Consider the following 21,657-nt stretch of genomic DNA (forward strand, 5'->3'; position numbering starts at 1 on the left):
CATCTCAGTGGTTGCTTGGGGACTGGGGGAGGGGCTGGATCCCTATCTTGGTTTTGGTGTCGAAAACCTATCAAATTGTTCACTTTAAATACGTGCAGTTTATTGTATCCCAACCATACCTCAATAAAGCTGTTTTTCAGAAACATTTGCCCACGTAGTTTTGCCTTTTGGGTGAATGAAGAGAAAAACGAGTGAAAACAGGGCATCATGACATTTTGTTCTTTTACGTGTATATATTCGCAAAACGCCCAAACTGGTAACTTTGGGAACACGGGTTCACGCAGGAGAAGGGCTGCTGTCGGGGGAGGGCTGAAACTCGGGTTCCCGAAGTCGGACTGCTCGGGGGCCACGAAGAGTGGGGGAGAGAACGTCGAGGAAGAGGCAGAGCTCAGGCGGACGGAGGATGGAACACAGAGCGCGGCCGGGACAAAGGGCAGGCCAGACCGCCGTGACAGAGAAACCAGGCGGTCCGCTCCCGGGATGCGGTCTCGGGGGCGAGTTGGCCCCTGAGGCCCGGTGACCCTTCGCTCGCAACCAGGGCTAGCGCCTGTGTGCGCCCACGGAAACACCCGACCGACTGGAGAAAGAAAAAGGGGTCAGGGGACCTCCTTCCAGCTCTACGCGCCTCTCATTCAGAGGTAGAGGTCAGGAAAGGGGAAGGACGGAGCCCCAGAGCAACAGAAGTCAGGCGGTGCCAGGGACACTGAGGGCGGAGCCAGGGGAAGGCTGCCGAGCGCGGTCCTCGCTCCTCCCAGTCCGGGACGGGCCCGAGGCCTCGATCCGCCTTCCCCGCAACGTCCTGGTCAGGGCCCCGCGGGGCAGCCATGCCGGGACGTCTGCTGCGGGGCCTGTGGCAGCGATGGGGCCGTTACAAGTACCGCTTCGTTCCCTGGATCGCGCTGAACCTAAGCCACAACCCGAGGTGAGAGGGCGGGACGGCAGAACGAGGTGCGCCTGCCTTCAGTTCCCAGACGCCACCACGGCCGCGGGACGCGAGGCGGACTGCCTGAAGCGGACTGCCGGTCTGCTATGGGCAGGCCAGGGAGGGCAGGGACTGAGGTGGGCGGGCCGGGTGGGCGGGGACTGAGGCCGCGGAGGGGTTTAAGGACCCTGGGCCAGAGGCGGGCGGGGCCGAGGCTGGTGGAGTCCGAGGCGAGCTGGAAGCCTGAAGTGGGCGGTGGCTTCAGGTGGGCGGGGCCTATGTCCTGTTTCCCAGTGTCCGCCGCGCTGCCGGGCCCGCGAGGCAGGGCTGGCCAGCCGGAGGTGTCTCGTGTTTTGTATTGCGTTCCGCACTGACTAGGGACCTTGTATCTGGGGAAAAAATGGAAACTTTTTAAAAAGACCGCTCTTACCGCGTGGGAGTGCGTGGCTTTTTCTCCACCAAGCCTTAATTAGGTGCTTGAATTTCCTCAGAAAAGCCAAACCAGGGTTTATTTTCATAGTTCATACAAGTACTTCACGTGGTTAAAGAAGCCGGTCCCGGCTGTGAGAATAGCGTGGAGTAGCTCGCGCGTTAAGAACGGGCAGAACGCCACTCAAAAGCAAGTCGGGATGGTGGGTTTCGGATTGGGGTGCGTCCCGCAGGCGTTATTAAGGGCTCACCAGTGATCATCTCAACACCGTGCTCACCAAAGAGGCCGACCGGGCCTCCCTGAAGTCAGTGTCCGAAAAATAGGGAAACAAAGCCCTTTCCCGAAGGTTGCATACTAGGGAAACAGGAGATCAGTTGTATCATGACTACGGAACCGTGAGGCGGGAATTACAACTTTTTTGTTCAAGTAAAAATAATGCAGTTAGTACAAAAAGATAATGATTATGGAAATAAGAGATGCAGTCATTGAAGACGTTAGTACTCCTGGAGAGAGTGTCACAAAGTATACGATGTTGAATTTGTCTTTGAATCTACAAGGCCATTTCTAAAAAGCAATTTAATGTGAGGTCATTCATTCTCATTGTGATGACATTCAGCTTGGCTGTTGGGTGTAGTACGGGAAAGAGCTGAACTTACTTTCTGCCTCTGGCTCTCCCACTTACTGGCTTTGGGACCTTGGGCAAGTTCCTTAACAACTTTGCTTTCCTTGTCTGCAAAAATGGAATAATGTAAGGACCCCACAGCGTATGGTATAGAATGGGTCTTTCATAATTACTGGCTGCTTGGGTGGGAAGTGTTGGGAGTTAGCTAACTAGAACTCCCCCAAACAATTCTTTTCTGAACTTAGTTCCCAGCCCTTCACACACATGAGAATAAGCTTATAGTTCCTTAAGGCCAAGAACCCAAAAAGTATGCAGATAAGTTTGGCTTTTACCAGTTGAAGGGTAGTGAATAGAAACTTTTCCCATTTTCAGGACCCTCCGGTATGTTCCAGAGGAATCCAAAGACAAAGTTATCTCAGATGAAGATGTCCTAGGAACGTTACTGAAAGTTTTCCAGGCTCTATTCTTAAATGATTTCAATAAACAATCAGAAATCTTGACTATGCTTCCAGAATCTGTTAAATCAAAATATCAAGACCTACTGGCAGTTGAACATCAAAGGGTCAAACTGCTTGAAAACAGACATCAACAGCAAAGTACCTTTAAGCCAGAAGAAATTCTTTACAAGACTCTGGGTTTCAGTGTTGCCCAAGCAACTAGCTCATTGATTTCTGCTGGAAAAGGTGTCTTCGTTACGAAAGGATTGGTACCAAAAGGCGCAGTCGTATCTATGTATCCTGGTAACAGCACGATTACTATTATACTTTGCCAAGCGTCTTATGTATTGATAAATATAAGTTCAATAAAATACCCAGCCTTGCAATCCTTAGAGTAAGGTATTAAATTGGAAACTTGAGTTTCCATAGATTTTTATAATTCTAATTCGGAAATTAACTGTTTGTAAATTGTTACATGTTAGAAAGTATCCTGGAGTATTCGTTGGGATAAATGCACTTTTTCTTTCAAGGAAAGCTTTCCTGTCAGTGTTTAAATTTAGAACATAGTATGACCCACTTTGACAAATTACTTAAAAAGCACTAGAGAAACATGTCAGTTTGGTTAGTTGATAGCTAAAAATAAAAATGGTATGGATAGGCTAACGCCTGTAATCCCAGCACTTTGGGAGGCCGAGGCGGGCAGATCGCGAGGTCAGGAGTTCAAGACCAGTCTGGCCAACATAGTGAAACCCTGTCTCTACTGAAAATACAAAAAATTAGCCGAGTGTGGTGGTGTGCGCCTGTAATCCCAGCTAATTGGTAGGCTGAGGCAGGTGAATCACCTAAACCCGGGAGGCCGAGGTTGCCGAGACTGTGGCATTGCGCTCCAGCCCGGGCAACAGTGTTAGGCTCTATCTCAAAAAAAAAAAAAAAAAAGGTACAGATCAAAACGTAAAAGATAGCGTTTAAACCCATAAATCACTGAATAAAGACCTTCCTGCCCTTTCTACACTTGAAAAGTAGGCAATTTCTTGGCACAAGATCATTTATTAGATGCTAAATAGACTACATTATGTGTTAAACTAACATTATATTATTTGGTATAGTGGAAAGTGTGTGTGTGAATATTTGAGTCAGATAGACCCAGGTTTTTAAAAATTCATTCTCCTGTTTTCTAATTTTACATCTCCAAGCAAGGGAGTTTCAGTTTCCTGCTGTACAAATAACCTGATTTTGTAAAAACTAAATAGAATAAATTAATTAATAATAAAACAAGTTTAATAAATAGATTAACATGCCTGGAACATAGAACACACAAGGTAAATATTTTCTCATTTCCTCTTCTGCCAGTGAAAGGAGAAACAGCCTTAATGTCAGACTCATCTATTCCCATATGTGTCTACATTATTTAATTATTAGCAAAATAAATTTCTTCAAACTCTTTAGATGTTAAATCACATTCTACTTAAAAATATATATGTTCGTGTGTGTGTGTGTGTGTGTATATATATGACTTTTTAAAACTGAGCCTAAAATGTGTTGTTCATATTATCATTAATCAAGATAGCCAAATTCTATTTTGCTGTGTGGATGACCAGGTTCTGTGCTCCATCTGCTATTGGGCATTCACTCTTTAGAAGGGGGAAAGTAACTAAACAGAATGTGATTGTGTTCCAAAGAAGGGTTCTTACCGCAGTGTTTATGATTTTTCATGTTGCTGTAATATTTCTTTGTCTTGTTGTATAATAGGTACAGTATATCAGAAGTATGAGCCGATCTTTTTCCAGTCCATTGGAAATCCATTTATTTTTAGATGCCTGGATGGCGTACTCATTGATGGGAATGACAAAGGAATATCAAAAGTTGTGTACAGGTAAGTGATGTCCATGTTCATATTTAATTAAATGAGACAGAACCACACTTATCACAATGATTATGACTAACAGCATTTGTGCTTTATTTATTTTTTATAAAAAGAGATGGGGTCTTGCTATGTTGTCCAGGCTGGTTTCAAACTCCTGGCCTCAAGCGACACTCTCATCTTGGCCTCCCAAAGTGTTGGGATTATAGGCTTGAGCCACCGCATCCAGCTCAGCATTTATACTTTATTTTATTTTATTTTTACTTTTTTACCTTTTTTTTTTTTTTTTGAGACGGTCTCACTCTGTTGCCCAGGCTGGAGTGCAATGGTGTGATCTCTGCTCACTGCAACCTCTGCCTCCCGGGTTCAAGCAATTCTTCTGCCTCAGCCTCCCAAGTAGGTATGACTACAGGCATGTGCCACCAGGCCCAGATAATTTTTGTATTTTTAGTAGAGATGGGGTTTCATCATATTTGCCAGGCTTGTCTCGAACTCCGGACCTCAAGTAATCTGCCCGCCTCGTCCTCCCAAAGGGCTGGGATTACAGGTGTGAGCCACTGCGCCTGGCCAGCATTTATACTTTAAATAAAATTCTGTTTAGATAGCTGCTGTGTAACAACTCAATTGCCCTACTGATTATACAAAAGCCTTTTTTTTTTTTTAAAGAAAAAAAGCACTTGTGTAATTATAGGGTTAATTCTGTATTTTGGAATTCTATTTTAAGATACAGATCCATTAGCTAATGCTTTCACCTGTTTCAGATCTTGCAATGGGAGGGATCGACTCGGCCCTTTAAAAATGAGTGATAGTACATGGCTAACGTCAGAAATTCATAACCCTCTGGCTGTGGGACAGTATGTCAACAATTGTTCCAATGGTAAGAAGGCATTATGGGGCTGTGAGACGCGATATAGCAATGGCTAATTCTACTCCTTTATCAGATGACTGAGTGCCAAGGGCTGTTGAGTGTAACATATAATAAGCTAGTCAAGTCCTTAAGCAACTGTCACTTTTGGACAGACAATATCAGAGAATTAGGGGAAATAATGATATACATTATTTAGAATTGTTTACTATTTTTCTTCTGATTTTGCAGTGAATATAGGCAATTGATAACTGTCCTTTGATCATTATTATTTTAGCATTTTAAAAATAGAAATTATTATGTCAGTGCTTCAATATAGCCTTGTAGATTAATGGCTAGACTAGTATCTGCTTTCTTTTGCTAAGTTTGTGAGTCACTATATCTTCTTTAGGAGTTGACTTTCCCATAGGTAAAAGTTTGATTGTTTGACTACATTTAACATGGCCTTTGTCGTTAGTGAGAAATGAAGTCCAAGCCTGACTTGTTTATTAATATTTAACCTTTAACATTTCTGAACCTCTATTTCCTGACATATAAAAAGTAAACAAGAAAACATACATATATATTATGTATGTTGGTATATATTATCTAAACATATATGTTTATTATATATGTTGTTTATGCAAAAAGTAAATAAAAAGTGTTATATATGCCTTATTTGCTTTTTGAATATTTGATATATTTATGATTTACCATATATGTATCTGCAAATATATATAAGTAAAGAAAATCTAACAGTGCCTGGAACATGGTAGTAATTATTTTGAGCATGTTTTGATAATTTAGAAAAACAGACATCAAGTGTCATAATTCAGTTCTGTTTTCCATGACCTTGTATAATGGCTCTTTTTCTAAAAATTCTGTGCTTGTTCCTAGACAGAGCAGCTAATGTCTGTTATCAGGAATTTGATGTGCCTGCAGTTTTCCCTGTAGAACTGAAGCAGTATCTTCCAAACATTGCCTACAGCTATGACAAACAAAGGTTCGTTTGCTAAAAGAGCATTTCATATCTTCTGCTTATGCTGTACTTAAAAAAATATAGAAGAAAAAGCTATATAGAATTTGGGGTAAGATTTTTTTTTAGTGAAAAATTATAACTTAGATTTTTATGTTCACACCTTAACCTGTTAATGTAGGCTTATTTGAAATTTAAAATTTTCATTTAACTTAGGTCAGTCTGCTTATTTTTACCCATTTTTATTCTATGGCAATACTTCATAAGTATCCACCTTAAAGTTTTTCCAGATAATTCTGTTGTTTTCCCTACCTACAAAATCTTCAAATATATTTTTACTTTATTCATTTATAATATCATGTTCTCTACCTTATAAGAAAGCATCCAAAAGAGGCCACCAAATTACATTATGATTTCTTTGCCAATTTCACTATTAGGTTCTTAATAATGAAAAAAAGGACTATATTCAGAAGACACATATTTTAACATAGCATTTATTTTCTGTTCATTCAGTGGAAAGTCTACCGAGAATATTCAAATAGAAATTTTAAAATATAGGTAATTCTGGAGAGCTAACAGTTCTTTCTTAACAGTGCTATAGGAAGATATAATCTTTGTATTATTTCGCTGAGTTGCTAGCAAACTTTATTTTATATAGGACCTATTAAATTGTCCTTCTAAGATGAATAACATTGAAAACATGAACTATTCTTTATATTTAAAACTTGAGGTCAGACATGGTGACTCAAGCCTGTAATCTCAGCACTTTGGGAGGCCAAGGTGGGCGGATTGCTTGAGCACAGGAATTTGAAACCAGCCCAAACAACATGGCAAAACCCCTTCTCTACAAAAAATACAAAAATTAGCTGGGTGTGGTGGTGAGCACCTGTAGTCTCAGCTACTTGGGAAGCTGAGGTGGGAGGATCCTTGACCTTGGGAGGTGTAGGTTGCAGTGAGCCGAGATGGCACCACTGCACTCCAGCCTGGGTAACAGAGCCAGATCCTGTCCCAAAACAAGAAAAAAACAAAAACAAAAAACTTGATAATTTTTGCTTCTCTGCATGTGTATGTTTGTGTGTTTAACAATTAGCTTTTCTTAGCCATATTCTCCGGGGGATGATGTTATTAGAACGTTGAATGTGTATATATAACAATATCTGGGCTGGGTACGGTGGCTCATGCCTGTAATCCCAGCACTTTGGGAAGCCGAGACGGGTGGATCACAAGGTCAGGAGTTTGAGACTAGCCTGACCAACATGGTGAAACCTTATCTCTACTAAAAATACAAAAATTAGTCAGGCATGGTGGGACACACCTGTAATCTCAGCTACTCAGGAGGCTGAGGTAGGAGAATCGCTTGAATCTGGGAGGCTTGAATCCGGGAGGTTGCAGTGAACCAAGATCACGCCACTGCACTCCAGCCTGGGGGACACAGTGAGACTCCATCTCAAAAAAAACCAAACAATATCTTATGATGTCTAGGAAAAAGCATTTTTTAAAACTCCAACTAATTTTAAGTAATGTTTTCATTTTTCAGAATATAAGATACAAATGAACACAAGAAAAACTATCATTTTAAAATCCTTTTTGTGATACTAGTTTTGGGGGCCTAAACTTAGAAACAGTGTTTTCAGAAGAAGTAGTAAGTTGTATAAACATTGATTTGTGATTTTTTAATGATATAGATATACTCTTTAGAATACCTGCACCAGGAATAAGAACAATTTCCTCGTGGAAATCAAATGCATAAACTAAAATGTAAGAAACCTGAGTAAAGTCACATCTGTAAAAGCCATGTTGGTTATATTAAAAATATGAGCTTATATTTGTCAATGCTCTACCTTTTGTATATCTTTCTTTTTGTTTTCAGCCCACTTCGATGTGTTGTTCTTGTCGCACTTAGGGACATCAGTCAAGGAGAAGAGCTTTTTTCAAACTACTACACAATTGTCAGCTAACTGTGAATCAGAAATTATTAGGTTTTCTACTCATCTATTAATTCTAAGTGTTTATTGTTAATCACTTCTCTGAGTTATACCTGTAAAACAAATATTTTGAGACTTAATTGGAATAGGAATTTTTTATGTTTTTGTTCATATTATATTTATGTTCCAATTTCATGATAAAAGCTACTTGCTTCATTACAATTTCAAATTTGTAATGCAATTCCAATTTTAATTGGTTTTCACCTAAATACACAATAGCTTATTAAATTAAAACCTACTCTTTGAAATTATAATTTCAATTTTTCTTTTGTTTATTTTGTAAGCTCTGTGGTGGTTTATAAAATTGTAGCCAGGCATCAGCAGTTCTTGTAGTACTGCTGATGTGTACAAACTTCTGTAAAAACTTTATTTTTACAGAATTGAGTAAAAAATATCTATTGTGTTGCCATGAGTAAATTGGTATATGTATGTATAATGTAAAGATTGCTGTAGCTGGGTAAGGGGAAAATGTGAGGTCATTATACTGTTTTCTTTACTCTTTGAACATTTTCACACCAAGGAAAAGGTGAAAAAAAAGTGCAAGATAGTGTTGGTGGGAGGAACACGTATTCCCCGTGTCTCATATCTTCATGTGGAGGCTTCCACTAGTAATGTTCCTAGCCTCTCTCTCCACCCACTGGAGGAAGAGTGACATCCTGATTATGTTTGGAAAATAACTAAGCACCCATGTCCTATACCCTCCTAGTTCCTTCCCTGTGGACTCTGGCTGCCAGCAGAAAAAATGTGTCCTGGCAGTTCTCTGCCTTGTGCAGACAGTAGCCTGTAGCCAGCCCAGCCAGTGACAGAGTGAGTCTAGAGGTGTGATACATTGGTAGGCCAACCTGGCTGCAGCCCTGAAGCTGCCTTCCCCAGTTTTATTAGCAATAGTTACTTTGACCTCCATCGACCTGACTCCAGCGCTCTCAGTTCCAAACTTGGATAGGAAGGAGGGTGTTCTTCACTGGGCCCCTCAGAAATTCGTGGAACCTATATAACCAGATTCTGACCACCTTCACTTCCTTACCACCAGCTTTACTCACCTCGTTTATTGCTATTTCAGTAGCCTCTCAATTGCCTTCCTTGTTTCCACTCCTGTCCCCCTTACAGAACATATCACCAAGTGTGATTCTTTTAAATGAAAGTCAGGTACTGACATACCTCTGCTCAAAACCCTCCCCCTATGAAGTCCTTCACATGCATGATCTGCTCAGGATCTCAGAGCTCCTCTCCTGTTCTCCTCTTGCTCACTCCACCCCAACCCACACCTGCCTCCTGGCCACTCTTCAAACCTGCCAGGCATATATTCCCACCCCAGGACTTTTGCACTTAGTTCTCTCTGCCTGTAAACATCTTCCCCCAGATAGCCACATAGCTTGTTCTCTCCCTTCCTGTCACCTCAGTGAGGAGCGTTGCTTCATCGCCCTATTGAAATTTACAATCCCTCACTGCCACCACCCCTGATATATTCCTCATTCTCTTTAGCACTTACCACCAGCAAACATACCATAGATGGAAATTATGGCCAAAATGACTTCCAGTAACACAGATGTAACTAGAGATTATCCTGCTTCCACAGGCTTTTCCGTCTCCTAAAGCCTGAAATACTATGAGCTCTCACATGGCACTTTGTTGCATTCTTGATGTATTCAGAATATGTGTGCACTCTGAAGGCACTTCTGTGCATGTGTCCACCACAGAGCCCTATGCGCTAAGCTCCTTTGGTGTCTGAGAAGGAAGGAATGTGGTTTTAGTCAAGTAACCAAAGCAGAGGAGTCAAGGTTTTTACTTTCCTTTTATCCCCTTCTTGGCCTTGTACAAACTTTGGATATCTGATCACTGCATCTTAAAAATGGAACTACATGAAGTTCTGGTCTGAGCAAATGAAATATGGGGACAAACTTGTGAAATAAGGCCAAGATAGGAACGTTATCTTAAAAAGATGTTTAGGAAAGATATGACTAGGGTCAATCAAACTATGAATTGTATGGATAAGAAAGACTAGTTGACCATAAATGTAGTCTATCAAGTAATATTTGATCAAATTTCAGATCTGTCTTCCTAAAAGACAGTTACCTAGAACAGTGTTTGAAACATGTTTCCTGAATTAAGCTAAAAGTATAATCCTTCCTTTGGGATTTTTTTTTTTTTTTTTTTTTTTTTGAGATGGAGTCTCGCTCTGTTGCCTAAGCTGGAGTGCAATGGTGGGATCTCAGCTCACTGCAACCACCGCCCCCAGGGCGCAAGCAGTTCTCCTGCCTCAGCCTCCTGAGTAGCTGGGATTACAGGCACGCGCTACGTCGCTCAGCTAATTTTTGTATTTTTAGTAGAGACAGGGTTTCACTATGTTGGTCAGGCTGGTCTTGAACTCGTGACCTCACGATCCACCCGCCTCGGCCTCCCAAAGTGCTGGAATTACAGGGGGACTTTCATTATAGATGGAAAACTATTATAGAGGATTTAAGGAAAACATTTAATCTACCAACTTCACTATATCTTATTTACTGCATCTAAAACCAATTTAACAGTGGTATAATATCTACCTATTTGCTATAGCTTAAGATTCATTAAATAAAATGTCTACTTTTGGCAAATATTCACACAAACCAAGAAAAAAAGATTCCCAGATTTTTATTTCTGGAACTGTACACCAGGTATTAAAGTACAACAAATACAAAATAATGCTCAAAAAAATCAGTGTTTATGTACAAATATTAAAATCAATGCAACAATAGCAACTTCCTCTTGAACATCTGATACTGAAACTTGTTCTGATTGTCACTAATTTATCTCATACTCACAGGGTACTTATTTCAAACTGGGACAATTGGAATCACTGGTCATCTAAGAGGAATATTAATATCTACCATGTTTAACAATAAAACTAATAGTTTCCTCCATTTAGTGAAAAAATTAGGAACTTTTTTAAAAAACATAGTAACGTCAATATTTTATAAATTATTTCAATTTCCATTTGTAGACAATGTGCTTTGAAACTCTGGGCAAACAATCTCCTTGGTGGTCAGGTTTATTCGTTAGTTTACATTCAAAGTTGAAATATTCACTAGAGACTTTGCTTAAATTAAATAGTATCACTAAGCTCTATTAGATCTGATGTTCTCAAATATTTATGACCCTCAACATTTTAAAAATTAAAAAGGAAACGATTGCACAATTCTTTGACCTAATTGTACAGATTTTAGTATTTTTTAAACAGTAATCTACATCCTTCAAGTAAATTCAGCAGCTGATCATGACAAGAGGAAAACTAAACATTTAAAAAGCTAGCATGAAAAAGATGAAGTACAACTAACAAATGTATTGCTATAATCACAGCACCAGTTACACTTCTAAATGAATCCACTGTCCTCTTCAAATTCCCTGTACATAAAAGATATATCAGCCAACACTGCAACTGCTCACCATGAATTTTTGGTTTGTTCATAAGAAAATAATGTGGCAAAGGAAAAAAAAAAAAAAAGAATTTATCACAGTTTGTTATAAGAATTGTGCTTAACACTTGATAATAAAGGCATTATTGTTTCTTCATGTGATTGCAAATCAGGTTGTTTTCTTGCTTCCAAATGCAATTCTTTTAATAAACAGTAACAAATTCTCTGTTAAGATGTTTAAACTGAGAGAAAAAAACAGTAAATCCAGCTTTTAAAATTCAATAAATAGCTATTTTACATGGATAAAGTCATAGTGGTACAATTTATGAATGTCACATCAAGCATGCACAAAAATGGTATTATACATGGCTGAAGTAGTCAGAAAATATTGAATTAGATCTAAAAAGATATGAAGAATTTACACTTATATACAAAAATCTTGCAAATTATTGCCTCATTTTAACAAGGAATTAAAAGTAAACATTACCAGCTAGTTAGCACTCTCTAAGAGGCTAAAATCAGATTGGCATTTAAAAATCTCTTAAACTAGCTGGAATTTATTTTTCTCTCATATCATTTTCTGGATTTTGGTCAAAAATCTTTATTTAAATAACTAAAGTGTCCATTCAACTTGCTGATAATCAAAATTTTAGATAAGAAACACTGTTTCCATCTTATATCAAGACCCCAGCAATGCATAGATAAACTGAATATATTACTGCATCAGCTACTGAGAATGGGCATGTTCATTTAAGTGCAACTGGTATTAGCATTCAGTCATCTTTGTGTAAATTATTTATACAGACCAGCCACTGTAAACCCAGAGTGAAAATTAAAGTTATAACAATGGAAGATTATGGCCAGTATCTTACTAAATTATAGAAAGTGTACTGATTTTTAATAAAAGAAATAAGGTTCAAAGTTTAGCACAACAACACAGCAATAAGAAGCTAACAACTTGGATAAAAATATAAGAAAGTAACGCAGAGCCCAGGCTACCCATTATTTACTGTGTGCATACAGGAATGCTATACTTCAGATGTATAAATTAGAAATTGATTTTAAGTTATTAATTTAACTACTTTTTGTCCACTGTGCTAAACTAAATTTTATACTAATGTGCTACTGCGTAAACACTTCAAAGCAATCTTCATTAAAATGCTGCAAAGAAAAACAAGAATACACATCATCCAAAACTAAGGATGTCATTGCAGTTCACAGTTTGTATAATAAATACCCTCCCTTTCGATCACTAGTAAGATCACTACATCCTATCTACTCATCAGCACAACCTTGAAGCAACTTATACTTACAAATATTAGCAATGCAGCCAAACATTTAAGTTTTTTGCAAAGCAACTAGTAAAAATCAAAACTTTTAAGACGGTGCAAAAAAAGGTAATTCTCTATTTTAACAGTACTATAAAAGCAAAGATTACATCCTAATACTGTATTACATATTGTTTGATTCACCTTATAACTTAAAAATGCATGTTTATAGCGCAAAAATGGCCAAAGTTTAGGACAATGGCTTCTCATTCACAATATTTGGAATAAAAATAAAACTGAGTTTGAGATACATCTGAACATCTATCAGTTTTTAAAACTTAAAGTGGTAATGTACCATTCTATTTCAGATAGGAACTCACATTATTCTTGCCAACTGTTCAAGCTTAACAAAAAAACTTAAATATACTTCAAGGTTCTACTGCATTAGGTATAAAATCTAGAAGTCCCTCTAAATATTAACACTTTGAACTGCAGTGCTACAAACAAAAGGTGTCCCAAAATGTAAACCATTGAGTGGCAATATCCTAGGCTTTGTAGACTGTGCCTCCGCAAGTCGACTGCCTCAGGATAAACTAAATTATCAATGACTGGTATGATTTTTAAGATTACAATCTTGACAATGGTGGACAAAACCCCATCTGAGTACCACATCTTCAAATGCCAAATTTGTAGCCAATAAATGAAGTTACACAGAAATTTCCTGGCAGTAACATGACCAATTCTGTGTAAGGTAGCCCTGGTCTAGAATTTTGAAACGGGATCCAAGCAAGCGTCTTCATTATTTGCACACAGTTCCTCGTGCTGGCTTCCATAAAGATGGACTTGCTGTTTTGTAAACTGAAGTGCTCTAGTTGAATAACATGAGAGAAGTTTCCATTTTTAAAAAATCCTTGCATGTTTGTGCAGTTTAAAGAAACCTACCCCTGCTTTTATTAAGAAAATAAAACCAAAAAAATGCTACATTGAGCAGGGATCAGGATCGGTACCTGTAAACATTGTTATTCCACTGCATCCATTATGGCAAAAGGAATTTACACAAAAAGAGGCCACACCATTCAGTTCAGAACATCTGTGCTGGTTTTGAGCTGGTGGCCTCTGTCTACAGGTTTTAAAATTGGGAGTGAGGGCAGTGGGGAACAGAAAAGAATAGAAAAAGAAGGGAGTGGGGAAGAGGTATTGGGAGATGAGGAAGAGAGAAGCAGAGCTTAAAGCTGCACCACAGAGTTCAATCTTAGTTCCCAACTCTGCTGATCATAGTTCATTTCCACATTTATGGATTGAAAAATGAAAATACTCTTGATAAATCAAGATATAGTTCTATACATACTGACATCACTGATGTCATAGTGAGAAAGGTTCAAACTTCCAGTGAAAGACTATGCAAACCTGATAGCTCCCCTCAAGTTTACTGGTACTGCACACGCAGTTCCGGGCTCCTCACTCAGGTCACTCAGAGTGTAGGGCCGCGTGCTGATGCAGAGCATGGGCACTGATGAAACCATTGGTCTCGCTGGCAGAGAGACTGCCAAAGTCAGCCACAGAAACAGCCATTTTGGCACTGGTGATGTGATGTGTGTGATTTTCAAAGTCCACACCCAGGTTATTTACAGAAACTTCATTCATAAAGGATTCAGGGACGGCAATGCCCATTTTCAATCTTTTTGCTGGTCTCTCTGACTCTTCACTGCACATGTTCATAGGGTTTAGCTCCGAGTGATAAAATCCAGTCTCGAATAAATTAAAACAATCACTTTCCCCATTGCTGGGCAGGGTGAGTAACTCTTCTGTTACCACAGGCACATGATTAACTTGTCCACGGGGTGTGTTGCCCAGTGGAGGAAAGCTATCATCCAAACAATTCACATCTGTGGGGTCGCAGACAGTTGCTACACTGTTGGTCAAAGCTAAAAAGGAATGGAAAATTGTTTAAGTAAGTGGTCCTATGACACGAAACAGAGGACACAATTTTGCAACAAACTGTACTAAACACAAAAAGGTCTTCATTTTACCTGTCAAGTCACTGGCAGTGAATGAGTTGAGAATGTTTAGTTGTTGATCAGGAATAGGCTCAGGCCGGTTAGAAGTTAAGGCTGAAGCATTTACCGTCCCACCCAAAGCTTCTGTTTCATCTACTAAACGATCCATATAGTCCCTGAAAAACACACCCCAGTAATTCTATGACTGTATATCACAGTTAAAAAGAAGTCTTTGAAGTCAAGGCCACAGTACTTACGTAACTCCAGGGTGATGGTTATATCGTTTTTTCCCAAATCTTGTCTGTTGAGCAAAGTAATCATAACGTTCAGATTTCTTCCACATATAGTAGAATGCTACACATTCAGCAACTGTCCGAGTTCTCACCTAATGAAAAAGTTGAATTTTTAAAAAACCAACAAACTCAACCATTTTTTTAAGCAACTTTTTTTCCCGAAACTACAACTTCAATCCATGGGTCTTATTTTCCCATTATATAGTTCTGAACACTTTTAATAAATTATAAAGTTCTGAACACTTTTATTAGTGGAATGCCTTTACATTTAATAATGAGGCCATTTTCAAAAGTCCAAGGTTTTTTTTAAAAAAAAAAATCAGAATGTATTAGTTTATAAAACAAGTGTGTATCCAAAAATTATCTTACACCTTTACTGAAAATCTTAAACACTGGCATTCTTTACTTTTCTTCACTGAGCTCTATGATTTTGACTACAGTGAGGTTCTTAACTTTGGATTAACTAACCTCTGAGGGGTCCATAAATGGATTTCACTGAAATCTATTTAAATTCACAAAATTATATTTAGGTATACTTTTCTGGGGAGAAGGAATACAGCTTCATCAGATTGAGTTCCACTATCCAAAAGAGATTAAGAACCCTTGGCAAATGGATCAACAGTCTATAGCATCTGGAATTTAAGATGACTTGCTAGCTAAAGGCAGGGCTTTCTCCCTCCAGTATGTTTGGTTTTTAGATCCAACAGATTCTGCAAATAACAATAAAATTTGAGCCTCACCAACCTGGTTCCACACCCAAACCAGGGTTCCTCTAACCACATACAGCCACAGATATGAATTCAGATGTATGAACAAAATTTTTCATCCTTATCCAATAAACGCTTTCTCCCTTGCTTAATCAGTACCCAATAAAGAAGTTTCAGTATCTCTAACCTGACTCCTGAGCAAGTTGTGCTATAAGATTACTAATATACGAATAAGCTTTTTAAACCAAGAAATACAGTATACCTTTCAATAAACATCATTAACTGTAAGTCTTCTCAGAGAATGCAGGCTTTGTGGGGCCACAGACCTTTTCTGTCTTACTGTTGTATCTCTAGTGTCTAAAACCATGTCTGGTAAGTGAAGTGGAAGGACGTAACTGTTTACAGAATGAATGGATAGAGTAAATTTCGTAAGTCATTACAAAACTGATGGTTTTATTTTTACTTAAAAGGACAATCCAGACTTCTTTAAAAATGTCTTATCTATTCACTAAATTATATGCTTTATCTCATCTTTGAGACATTAGATTTTCAAACATATAGAAAGTGTGAAATTTTCAACATCAATACTGGAAGGTCTAGCTAATGCAGTAAGAAAAAAAGTATATAGGTTGGGAAGGAAGAAATAAAACTGTCTCTGTTCACAGGTGACATGACTGTCTATGTAGAAAACTCCAAAGAATCAACAAAAATTCTCCTATAACTAACAAGTACTTATAGCAAAGTTTTAGGAGACAAGGTTAATATACAAAAGTCAATTGCTTTCCTATATAACAGTAATGACAATTGAAATTCGAAATTTAAAACACAAGATCATTTACATTAGCACCCCAAAATTAAAATACTTGGGTATAAATCTAACAAAATATATGCAAAATCTGTATGAGAAAAACAACCAAACTCTGATTAAAGAAATCAAAGAAGAACTTAATGAAGAAATAGTCTATGTTCATGGATAGGAAGACACTTCATTGTTAAGACATCAGTTCTTCCCAGCGTGATCTACCGATTCAGCGCAAACCCAATCAAAATCCCAGCAAGTTATTTTGTGGGTATCAACAAACAAATTTTATATGGAGAGGCAAAATACCCAGAATAGCCAACATAATATTACAAAAAGATAAAACCAAAGTACTGACACTCCCCAACTTCAAGATTTACTATAAAGCTATAGTAATCAAGACAGTATGATATTGGCGGGGGGTGGGGAAGACAAACAGATTAAAGGAACAGAAGAGACAGCCCAGAAATATACCCCACAGATACAGTCAACTGATCTTTAACCAAAGAACAAAGGCAATTCCATGGAGGAAGAATGTCTTTTCCACAAACGCTAGCACAACTGGACATCCACATACAAAAAAAAAAAAAAAAAAAAAAGAAATGAATATAGACACAGGCCTTACTCCTTTCAAAAATTAACTCAAAATGGATTATAGACCTAAATGTAAATGCAAAACTATAAAGCTCTTAGAAGACAACAGAAGAAAATCTAGGTGACCTTAGGTTTGGCAATGGCAATGATTTTTTAAATAGAACGCTAAAAGCATGAACAATCAGATGAAATTCTAAGTTGGACTTCATTAAAATTAAAAACTTTTACTCTGGAAACACATTGGTAAGGGAATAAAAAGACAGGCCTCAAAATGGAAGAAAATATTTGCAAAACATGTATCTGATAAAGGACGAGAATCCAAAATATACAAATAACTCCTTAAACTCAACAAGAATACAAACCACCCAATTAAAATCTTGGCAAAAAATCCGAATGAACACCTGAAAAAATAACACAAATGGCAAATAAGCATAAGAAAAGATGGTCAACATCATCCTCATGAGGGAATTACAAATTAAAACAATAAAGAGATGGTATTAAAAACTACTACAGTGGTGAAATCCAAAACACTGACACCACCAAATGCTGGTGAGGATGTGGAGCAATAGAACTCATTCATTACTGCTGGAAATACTAAATGGTACAGCCACTTTGGAAGACAGTTTGGCAGTTTCATGCAAAATAAACATATTTTTACCATTCTATCCTGTAATCCTTACTCCTTCGTATTTAGCCAAATGAACTGAAAACTTACATCCACATAAAAACCTGCACATGAATATTTATAGTAGCTTTAATGATAATTGCCAAAACATGGAAGCAACCAAGATATCCTCTAATAGGTAAGTGAATAAATACGCTGGTACCTCCACATAATGGAATACTATTCAGTGATAAAAAAAAAAAAAAGAATGAGCTATCAAGCCTCAAAACAAACAAACAAAAAACCCCATGGTGAACACTTAAATGCATATTGCTAAGTCAAAGAAGCCAATCTGAAAAGGCTGCATACTATATAATTCCAACCATATGACATTCTGAAATGGCAACAGTAGAGACAATAAAAAGATCAATGGCTGCTAGAGGTTGTTAGGGAGGAGGGGGAAGGGACAGAGGGAAGAAAATAACATGGGATTTTTAAGTCAGTGACACTACTCTGTATGATACTGTACTGGTGGATATATATTATATATTTGCCAAAATCAATGGAATGTACAACATGAAGAGCAAAGCTTAATGGACTTTAATTAATAATAATGTACCAATATTGGCTCATTAATTTTGACAAATGTACCACACTAATGTAAGATATTAATAATAAAAGATAAAATAATAACTATGGGGTGGAAGGGACATACGGGAACTCAATACTTTCTGGTTAGCTTTGCTGTAAACCTAAAACTGCTCTAAAAACTAACGTCCATTAGTTTTGTAAAAGCATAAAATACTGATCTACCCCTGCCAAATGCTTCAGAACCCTGCCTTCCTTTAGGATGAAAAGAATAAACAAAACATATTTTAATGAGAATTATTCCAAACTATTCTAATGAACACAAATATGTATTTTGAATAGACTTTAGTTTTTAAGAACAGTTTTAGGTTCACAGCAGAACTGAGCAGAAAGTAGAGAGTTCCTATATATCCTGATGTTCTCCCACTTTCAACATCCTACATTGGAGTAGTACATCTGTTAAAAATCAATGTATCTACACTGACACATCAACACCCAAAGAGCATGGTTTACATTAGGGTTTACTTTTGATGATGTACATTCTATGGGTTTTGACAAATGTGTAATAACATGTCTCTATCACTACAGTATCATCATACAGGATAAGTTTCATTGCCCTGAAAATGGTCTGTGCTCTGCCTATTCACCTCTCCCTCCTGCCTCGGCCCTGGCACCAGTGATCTTTTTATTGTTTCCAGTTTTGCCTTTTTCAGAATACCATATATTTGGCAACCTACAGTATGGCGTCTTTTCAGATTGGCTTCCTTCACTTAATAATATGCATTTAGGATTTCACATGCCTCCTTGTGGCTTGTTAGCTCAATTTTTTTAGTGCTGAATAATAGTCCAGCTCTGGAGGTGCCACAGTTTATCCTTTCACCTCAAAGGACACACAGGTTCCTTCCAAGTTTTAGCAATTGTGATGAAAGCTGCTATAGACACTTTTGTGTGGACATAAGTTTTCAACGCATTTGGGTAAATACCAAGGAACAGGATTACTAAATTATATGGTAAGAGTATGGTTGGTATTATAAGAAACTTCCAAGCTATCTTCCAACTTGGCTGTACCACTTTGCATTCCTACAGGCAATGAATAAGAGTTCCTGTTGCTTCACATCCTTACCAGCATTTGGTGGTGTTAGAATATGTTTCTAGTTGTTTTAGCAAAAATGTTTCTTCCTTCAGCAACAGCTGTTCTCACTGCTGAAGAGAAATTATTTTGAGGCCACAAACCTCTGAATGGCTTGGTAAGAAAGGAAAGTCAAGGAGAAATGAGAGTGAGACTTCCTAAAAAATACAGTGAATCCACTTTCTATGTTAACTGTTCATGTGGAAAGATATGTGAATATACTACCAGCCATTCCATAAGCAGGCTGTGGCATCTCTGAGCAAATTAGTTATGTTAGAATGATATCTGAAATGCTAAGGGCAGGGGAACGTTAGTAAGTTGTTGCTTTTTCCCTACTTAACTGACTTATAAATTCGTTGCTTACATTCATTGTAACTAGTAATTTATCTGTACTAATCTGCCTAATTTACCTTATTCTTCTGTATAAGATGAAAATCTTTTCCAAAAAGCATGAGTGCATGTTCAAAGCTTCGGCATTCTTCTTCCGTCCATGCAGTCATTCCTTCTAAAAAAAAATTTTTAAATAAAATTCGTGGGCCCCCAAATTCTCTTACGTGAATCACTGATTTATTTTCAGTTAAGTTTTCCCTGTAAAGGTCATAAACTCTCTCACACACACACACACTCTCTCTCTCTCTCTCTCTCTGCATGCAGGAGATTTTAGAATTACCAAAAGTATGCATACTACAGATCAAGTCTAAGATACAAAAATATAAACACTGCTTTTCTCCACTACATTATAGGATGAGAATTTAACATTTTTCTATAACATGCCTGTTTTTCTGATTTAAAAAATTTTTTTAACAATGAGCGTATTTTTAATTAGAAAAAAAAAACTCTATCTCCTTTATTGAGGGAAAGCAGCTCTGTTTTGGTCTTACATCGAAACCACAAGTTCTAGCCAGGTGTGGTGGCTCATGCCTGTAATTTCAGCACTTTGGGAGGCCAAGGCAGGAGGATCGCTTGAGCCCAGGAATTTGAAATCAGCATGGGCAACATGGAGAAACCCTGTCTCTACAAAAAAACAAACTAGCCAGGCGTAGTGGCGGGCACCTATAGTTCCAGCTACTTAGGAAGCTGAGGTGGGGAGGATCACCTGAGCCCAAGAGATCAAAGATATACTAGGCTGTGATCATGCCACTGCCCTCCAGCCTGGGAGACAGAGTGAGACCCTGTCTCAAAAAAGACAAAAAACAAAACCATAAATTCTTTAATTAGAGACCATAATTAAAGTATAATCAATACATATTTATTTGAAATTGGTGTGTGGAGTGCTATACTCTGGAAATATAAAGGAAATAAGAAACGGTCCATGCTCTCAAAATAATAAATCCCATTCAATTTCCCAGCAGATGTTAATGTTGATGAATTCCGTATCTACTTGGGGCAGAGACCTGGAAGGTCTTCAAAGAGTCATAGCCTAGACTTAAGATTAGTTATTACTCATCTGTATCTATGAAGTGTCTCATTTGGTATTGGAGACCAGGTCCCCAAAGCCATTAATAATAGTCTGTAACAAAGGTGAAAAATAGTTTGAACTGAGGAAGAAACCTGTATTTTGAGAGTTTTGAGAGTCTAAAATACTTTTCAAAGAAGCAGCTTTTCTAAGGGAGACATTTTAATAGACTATCTCAATTCATAAGTTTAAATGTATTATTTTTAGTTTTCATACTTTTCCAAGTCATCTAGTAATATTACTAAGTATTATTTTCATTCTACACATATTTAATGAAAGCTATGGTGCATGCAATCCATTTATATAATGACAAAAAATACTGAAATAGAAGTTAACCATTTTCCTTGACAAAACGTAAGAACTATAAAATGTTATTACATGATTACTAAAAATATACTTCTTGAAATAAATTCAGTGGAATATATTATACATGTTTCCTTTTTAATCTTTAATCTTTTCATTTCCTGTCTGGCTAAAAAAAAAAAAAAAAAGAAAAAACCTTTTTTCAATGAAATCATAAAACTATTCTTTTTAATTACTTTGGACATATTGTCATCTCTGGGGTCTGCTTTGTTCTGTAACTATTTCTTCCAGAAAGTAGAGGTGGCAGGGGTGTGACTAATTTGTATTTGAACAATCTCTGATACATCTAAAAATAGAGCGCAAGAAAAGGAAAAATTATTTGCTATGGAGCTGAACCAGATCTTAAAAAAGTGTTACAGGATTGCTCTGTCCCTTAGGATACTTTGCTTATTC

The 21,657-nt window shown here is 37.7% G+C and overlaps 2 protein-coding genes across 6 annotated transcripts in view; one reads left to right on the top strand and one right to left on the bottom strand.

The window, feature by feature from the left end:
- Positions 1–440: 440 nt before the first annotated feature.
- SETD9 (SET domain containing 9) lies at positions 441–19,990 on the top strand. Of its 3 annotated transcripts, none has more exons than XM_025389028.1 (6): positions 441–922; positions 2,347–2,714; positions 4,161–4,284; positions 5,034–5,149; positions 6,014–6,119; positions 16,397–19,990. In XM_025389028.1, the coding sequence occupies exons 1-6, from the start codon at positions 825–827 to the stop codon at positions 16,398–16,400; spliced, it is 816 nt and encodes a 271-aa protein (XP_025244813.1). In that variant the 5' UTR covers positions 441–824; the 3' UTR covers positions 16,401–19,990. The 3 variants fall into 3 exon arrangements, with proteins under 3 accessions (XP_025244813.1, XP_025244811.1, XP_025244812.1); XM_025389026.1 differs by lacking the exon at positions 16,397–19,990 and adding an exon at positions 7,963–8,381; XM_025389027.1 differs by lacking the exons at positions 441–922; positions 16,397–19,990 and adding exons at positions 1,241–1,571; positions 7,963–8,381.
- Positions 10,687–21,657, bottom strand: part of MIER3 (MIER family member 3) — a 32,805-nt gene continuing 21,834 nt past the window's right edge. For 2 of the 3 annotated variants that reach the window (XM_025389023.1, XM_025389022.1), the window contains exons 10-13: positions 19,856–19,950; positions 14,989–15,116; positions 14,765–14,907; positions 10,687–14,659 (exon numbers count right to left, since the gene is read on the bottom strand). In XM_025389023.1, coding sequence (XP_025244808.1) covers positions 14,202–14,659; positions 14,765–14,907; positions 14,989–15,116; positions 19,856–19,950 — 824 coding nt within the window. In that variant the 3' untranslated portion in view covers positions 10,687–14,201. The remainder of the gene's footprint in view (positions 14,660–14,764; positions 14,908–14,988; positions 15,117–19,855; positions 19,951–21,657) is intronic. The other variant, XM_025389024.1, reaches the window with a different exon arrangement.

The sequence above is a fragment of the Theropithecus gelada genome, chromosome 6, assembly GCF_003255815.1.
Source record: "Theropithecus gelada isolate Dixy chromosome 6, Tgel_1.0, whole genome shotgun sequence".
NCBI classification, from domain to species: Eukaryota; Metazoa; Chordata; class Mammalia; order Primates; family Cercopithecidae; genus Theropithecus; species Theropithecus gelada.